At 33.7% G+C, this 7438-nt stretch overlaps 1 protein-coding gene across 1 annotated transcript in view; it reads right to left on the minus strand.

Moving 5' to 3' along the window:
• Positions 1-1460, minus strand: part of NDST4 (N-deacetylase and N-sulfotransferase 4) — a 343262-nt gene extending 341802 nt beyond the window's left edge. Inside the window, exon 1 of the mRNA XM_078148164.1 lies at positions 227-1460. Coding sequence (XP_078004290.1) covers positions 227-1207 — 981 coding nt within the window. The 5' untranslated portion in view covers positions 1208-1460. The remainder of the gene's footprint in view (positions 1-226) is intronic.
• Between the last annotated feature and the right edge of the window lie 5978 nt (positions 1461-7438).

Here is a 7438-nt window from a genome sequence, read left to right on the forward strand (position 1 = left end):
GTTTTTGGTATATTTGCCTCTTTACATGAATACATACAGGAAAGCATCTGTGAGAGGAAGGTATGTCTGGTACAAGATCAAAAACAAACACATTAATATCTTTCCAATCTAATTGTTTCATGAGTTTTTTTTTAATATCTTCTAGTAGTAGCTGACTCTAAATTATCTCTCATGAACATTTTTAAACTGATGAGACAAAAAAGCTCTATCTACGACTTTTCCTTACCTTTACATCCTTGATATTCATCCTTGTTCCTTCCTTGCCAACAAAGATGTCATCAATGTCAACAAGGATATATCTGTCCAATGACAATGTGAGCTTCTTTCCTGACAGGAAAGAGATGGCGTCTATGAAAATGAGCTTGTGCAGCCAAAAATTCAAGTTGTTTCCAAAAAGGACACGCTGAATCCCATCATGAAGCCCCAAATCCTGAATCACTGTAGCATACAGATTGGTACTAGACAAGGGAACTTCAATGGGCTTTGAAGTCTGTAACTCCGTTAAGAGAACAGGTTGATAGGTTGAATGATTGAATTGGAAAATAGTCCAGTCTTCTCCAGGCAGTGGGCCTTTCTCAACCCTTGGTGCTTTGGTAATATGCAACAAAGGAGACTGAGGGTTTACAAAACAATCTTTTAGGGCTATGTTATTATAAAGGTTCAGGGGAAAACCTTTTAATTTTGTACTTGGTAAGCTATTCTCATTGGCTTTATGAAAACCAATTATACTAACACTGTACTCCACACAGTATTTTTCCAAAAGCTCTCGATTCCATGAGTCCATGGTAACATATTTCAAAACATTTTCATAGATAACCAATATATATTTTCCTTTGCCATTATCAGTAAGAGGAGGGATGTCTCCCTTGCCTGGAGCAATGACCATGTGATACTGAAATTGACTGGACTCCAAGATGGCTACAATATCTTGGCCAAGCTGAGAGTATTGGCTTTCCACAAACAAGAGAATTGTCGGGTCTGTCTTCGATGTATCAATAGGTTTGACTGTCTTCAACTCCATTGACCGGTAGGGTAGAAGTTTGAGGTCAGCACATTCTGCCCCTGTGGTGGTTTCAATAAGTGTCACCTCTTGTTTGTAGCCCGTGTAGAGAAAATAAGCAGAAATGACAATGCTTACCAAGCAGAAGGTGGCTAAGAGAAGAATCAATGTTCGAAAGCTTCTTCGAACCTTCACAATAAGATTCATTTTTTAAATTAAAAAAATTATTTTAAAAATGCTTTTGAATATTATCTCCTAAAGTGCCATAGTGAATAGAAGTTGATATGGTGCAAATACCACTCCTCAGGAGTTCATGTGACCATTTCAAGGCATGTAAGAAAGGAATATAGAGTCACAAAACAGTTAAAACTGGAAGTCCACAGACCTTGAGACACAAATTTGTAATAAGCTTCTTTGAATACAGCCAAGACCAAGGACTGATGTAGAAGCGTCTACACATTATCTATAAAAGAGAAAAAAAATAGTAAATAAAAATACATATATGCTTTTGTTTAGTCTATGTGTATAAAGATGTATGAGTGTATAACAACAGGAACCGTAACTAGCATTGAGAGTGTTTTAATGTTTGAAATGTGTTTTACAAATATCATTTTATCCTCACAACAGACATGGGGAAGTAGGTGCAATTATTATCTGCATTTTGCAGATGAGGAAATTGAGGTACACAAAGGTTAGGTAATTTCCAGAATGCCACAGAACTAGTAAATGTCTGAGCTCGTATTTGAACTCAGATCTTCTTGACTCCACATTCAATGTTGTATCCACTAAGCCACAGAAAGACATCTAAACACACACCAAATATTTTGCCTGTGTGCTAACAAATAATTTGATATTTATGGTTCTAAAACACTAACATGATTTAATACTTACACAGAAACATACCACTAATGGATGTCTTACACAGGACTTAATTTTCAAAAAGTTCTATAGAGGTAGGAAAACACTGTCAACTAAAATCATCTCTCAAACTCTTTATCCAGTGAAATGTGAAACACTGAGAAATAAGAAATATGTGAAACAAACTTTGGTGGGAAATGAGAAATGCAACAAACTTAATTTTAAAGCATTGGAAGGTGACCTTATAAAAAATTAGCAAATGTGTTGCACATGTGTTTTATGCATCTTAAAAGCAAAAATTAAAGAAACAAATTTGTCATGAGTTTGAAAGACAGACAGTCCTCTCAATATTGCTGGTTTTTTTTTCTCCTAAAGCCTCAGGAAGTTTATCTTTCTTCTGTAGTGGAAAAAAAAATAGCAATGGGATGGATACAGGCTTCTCTGGGTAGAGCAAGGCTTAGAATATTTTGAGGCCATTAGCTAGTTAAGATTTTGGGGTAGAAACAATTTCTGTGGAGAACATCATAGAAGCCATTTGAAGCAGAGTGGCCAGATGGAAGGCAACATGTGAACTCAATTATCACAGCATATATTTCTAAACTTGTATTTCTAGCTTAAATTGGAAAATCTAGTTTTCTATTAATTTTTAAAGCTACCCTTTTTTGTGCCCATCTTGATTTTTTTTGTAAAAAAAAGCTTTAATTGATCAATTTTTTTTATGTGATCAGTTTCCTTCAGTTCCCCTCTCCCTCTTCCTCCCAGAGAACCATTCCAGAGAGCAAATAATATTTAGAAGGCAAAGTATGAAACAGAAGACACAAAAGTAATCATGTGAATAATATGTTGAAAAAAAGTGTGAAACTACTTGCAATGTGAAGTACCTGTGTACTTCCTACTCTGCAAAGGGGTGGAGGAGTAAGAGGGTCTTCTCATATCTCTTGTTTCAAGCCATGTTTGTTTTTTGTAATTTTGTAATATTTACTTTTAATATTGGGTGTGTTATTTTCTTTTATATTGTTGTAGTCACAGTGTATAATGTTTTCTTGGTTCTGCTTTTTTTATTCTGCATCAGTTCATGCCCATCTTCTGATGCTTCTCTGTGTTGATCACATTTGTCCTTTCTTGATGCACAACAATATTTCATTACACTCATGTACCATAATTTATTTAGCCATTTCCCAATTAATGGTCGTTTACTTTGTTTCCAACTCTTTATCATCATAAAAAGTGCTGCTATACATATTTTGGTGTATATAAGGATTTTCTTCTTATAAATGGCCTCCTTGGGGAATAAGCTTTGTAATGGAATTTCTGAATGAAAGAGTGTGGACATTTAATCATTTTATTTGCATAATTCTAAATTGCTTTCCAAAATGGTTGTGCATCGGCACGCAACTCCACCTACAATGCACTAGTGAGCCAATCTTTCCACAACTACTCAACAACATTGACTAGTCCCATCTTTTGCCATCTTTGTCATTTTGCAAGATGTGAAATAAAGCTTCAGGATTGTTTTGATTTTTATTTCTGTCATTAGTGATTTAGAAAATTCTTTCATGTGATGATCCTATTTTATTTTAAGGCAGCTAGGTGGTACAGTGGATAGAGTTAGGAAGACCTGAATTCGTATCCTACCTCAAATAATTATTAGCTATGTGACTGTAACTTCTCTGAAGCACCTACTTCACAGAGTTTTTGTGAGGATTAAATGAGGTAATATATGTAAAGAGGTTTGTAAATCCTAAAGGAATAAATATATTTTTATGATGTTATTGTCTGTTTTTAAAAGATAAGAAGAAAGCAGAGTGTGGGGCCAAACTTCTAAAATTGTCTCATGCTTTCAGTAAGTGCAATATATCTATACATTTTTTATGAAATGCATATGTGTATCACTTAATGAAAGATTCAATTGAAATACTGAGGGTAAAACAATAACTTTTGCATCTCATTCCTAATGGGGAAGTTGAAAGCATTATCAAACTCTCATATTGTCTTGACCAGAATTTACTGACATTTCACCAAATAGTCCAAAGATTGTACATATGACACAGATTTATAGGCTTATTGAATTCTGGAGGGTAAAGATGATAATGAATTGAAAGCTCTTTCATAGCTTAATTATTTTGATGGTATTAATTATCATTGGTGATATTTTAAAATTATGAGAGAAACTAGAAGAAGAATAAATAAATGGAAATATGTAGGCAAATTACTTAGATCCATTAGGTTTTTCTATAGAACAGAGCTTGAATAGCATTAACTAGTCTTATATCATTTATAAAAAAAAATGAATGTCCACATGTTAATTATATTTTGACTTTGTATAATAAAAAAGATAAATTACTAATATAAAATAACCATTTAAATTTCATCTCCTTTATCCATATTATGAAATACATAATTTACCATGATATTTAAAAGAACAAACTGACAAAATATTATGCTGATAAAATGTTTTTGCTTAAAACTATCTATAGAATAGCCCTCAGACCACAGGTGACTGACACACCGGGGCCCCTCAGTACCCTTGAGTGAACCTGAACTATATTAAAATGTAATTGGGAAATGCTTAATAAAATAAATAAAAATACAATACAACAAACGTAATGTTAATTTGTGGTTTTCTAAGTCAATATGCAGCCTGCTGGGATTGTTTCTATCTGAGTTTAACAGAACTGCTTCAGACCATACATTCATTCGGGATTAAATATTATAACTACTCTATACCCTTAATTTAATTCTTGAGAACCCAAATATATAAACCTGGGTGACTTTTAGTCTGTTATCTATGTTGTACGAATTTAGAATATGATGGTTTGACCAATATTGGCCCTAGAGAAGAGATGAAGAAATAGTTTCCTTCTTTTGTTATAGAATTGGTTAAGTATGGGGGTGTAATGTGTATACATGCTAAAAGATACAAATAATAGATCAGCTGTTTTTGCTCAACTGTTATTTTATTTTTTCTTATAAGAGAAAGCCCACTGCAATAGGGAATTTAGTTGTCATATTTTGCAAGGAATGTGATAGAAAAATAAAAAAAAGCATTAATAAAACATTTTTAAAGACATGTTGAAAAAAAATAATCATGGGTGCACCCTCTTCTTTATGAAGCTTCAGTTTCTCACGCACAAAATTCAGTTCATGTGTTTGGGATTCCTTCCCATTTCCATTACCAAATATCATTCTTTGAGAGAACTCTTGCTTTCAAAAAGCCTCTTTCTTGAGGATTTTACAAGTCTTTTTCTTTAAGAGACTGAAATTGAATTTTATTGAGGATAAATTAACTGTGGCAATAAAAACTATTGGCTTGATATAAACAATGAACACATGAATCTTAAAAGGATTTTGAATTTTGTCAAATATACTCTCCCACCTCTCTGTTATGACTGGGGATAGCCTCCACTGAGTGTGTGAATTTGTTTTTAAAAATTCAGTCCGGTCATAATGAAAGATTATCAATACAAAAAGACAGCTCATAAACTATATTATTTGGAACATCACCTAATTTTTGCCCTTTTAATTTTGAATGTGGTATAATAGTCTACAGTAATAGTCAACAATGAAATTCAGCAAGAAATTTGTAAATTAAGGTAACAGAAGAGGAAAAATAAGAATAAAATTTATTTTTAAACCATATCAATTCCAAAACAAAACAAAACTCCATTTTCAGAACAAAAAAGATATCTTTTTACACTTTAAGAAGCTAGTCTTACTACGTAATGGTGAAAATAGAGCAGCATTCCTATATGACTAGAGTCTGCCATTGCTACAAACACAATAATTATTTAATATGACATTTATTTGATATTAATGTACTCAAATTTCTAAGTATGAAGGATTTGCATTGTCATGACTGTTTTACATATATATATATATATATAATATATTATATATATATATATATATATATATATATATATATATATATATATATATATATATATGTGGAGAGACAGGGAGAGGGAGAGGGAGAGGGAGAGGGAGAGGGAGAGGGGGAGGGAGAGGGGGAGAGAACAACGGTCACTTATTAAACACTTACAGGGTGGAGGTTTCTGGGAAGATATTGGAGTAAGTCAGAAAATTCCAAGCTCTCAAGACTTTCCCCCAAAAAAGAGATAAAACAGCACTCAGGGAAAACAACGATCAGTTAAAAATAAATAAGAATAGGGACACAAAAGCTGTCCTCCTGGGACAATCCGAGAAGATTTAAAGAAAAATCCCAGTTTGAGGTTTGGTCCCAGTGAAGAGTAAATACCTGTAGGCTAGGGTCCCTTTTAGCTTTAACAAGCAGCAAGCCCTGGAGTTAGCTGGGTTGGGAGGCTGCCTCAGCCCTAGCCAAAGGAATTTTTACCCCTGGGAGAGTGAGGGAGGTTGGGCATCTGAGCCAGGGAAAATGGAGGGAACCTCTGCTGACAAGGAAAGATAGACCCAGCTGTGCTGCGGTGGGCACAGAGGAGAGAAGGAACTAGCACACAGCTGTAGGAACTCACTGGAGGCTGGAGATTTGGCTTTGATTCCAGGCTAGAGGGGAGAACTGAAGATCTGAGGCAAGACTTACCATCCCCAATACTCCAGTACTAGAGGTGATTACAAAAAATTAGGTTTCTACCACTAAAAATGCATGGGCAAAGGAGAAAAAAATCCATCCATAGAAAATTATTATAGGGATAGAGAAGACCAGGGTTCATCTTCAGAGGAGGATATTGAGAGAAAGAAACTCTCTTCTACCCCAAAGAGTAATGTTACATGGTCAACTGCTTAAAAAGAATTTATAGAAGAACTTAAAAAGGACTTTAAAAATGAAATGAAAGAGATTGCAGAAAAACTAAAAAAATATAAAAATAAAAACAATCCAAGAAAAAAATAAAAGATTATGAAAAGAAAGTCAACCAATTAGAAAAGGAGATCCAGAATCTTAAGGAAGAAAACGACACCCTGAAAATTAGAATTGGGCAAAAGGAAGCCATCAAAGTTATAAGAGACCAATAAAAAGTAAAACAAAACATAAAGAATGAAAAAATAGAAGAGAAAGTGAAACATCTTATAAGAAAAACAACTGATCTGGAGAATAGATCAAGAAGAGAAAACATAAGAATAATTGGACTACCTGAGAGGTATGAACAAAAAGAGAATCTTGACACTATTATGCAAGAAACACTTAAAGAAAATTGTCCTGAACATTAGAACAAGAAGGGAAAGTAGAAATAGAAAAAAAAATCCATTGATTACCACTCTAAAGAGACCCTATGAGGAAAACTCATAGGAACATTATAGTTAAATTCAGAAACCCCCAGCTCAAGGATAAAACATTAAGAGCAACAAGGAAAAAAAAAATTAATTACAGTGGTGCCACAATTAGAATCATATAAGACCTAGCAGTGGTAACAGTAAAGAACCACAGGTCTTGGAGCACTGTATATGAAAGAGCAAATGAAGGGGGCTTCTGGCCAAAAATATCACCCAGCAAAGTTCAACATATTTCTGAATAAAAAAAAAATGGACATGTGATCAACTGTCAGACATCCAGGTCTTTGTAAAAAACAAAAAATGAAACAAAACAAAACAAAACTTCGATTT

Source organism: Phascolarctos cinereus, unplaced genomic scaffold (assembly GCF_003287225.1).
Source record: "Phascolarctos cinereus isolate Bilbo 61053 unplaced genomic scaffold, phaCin_HiC Scaffold_9;HRSCAF=440, whole genome shotgun sequence".
Lineage (NCBI taxonomy): Eukaryota > Metazoa > Chordata > Mammalia > Diprotodontia > Phascolarctidae > Phascolarctos > Phascolarctos cinereus.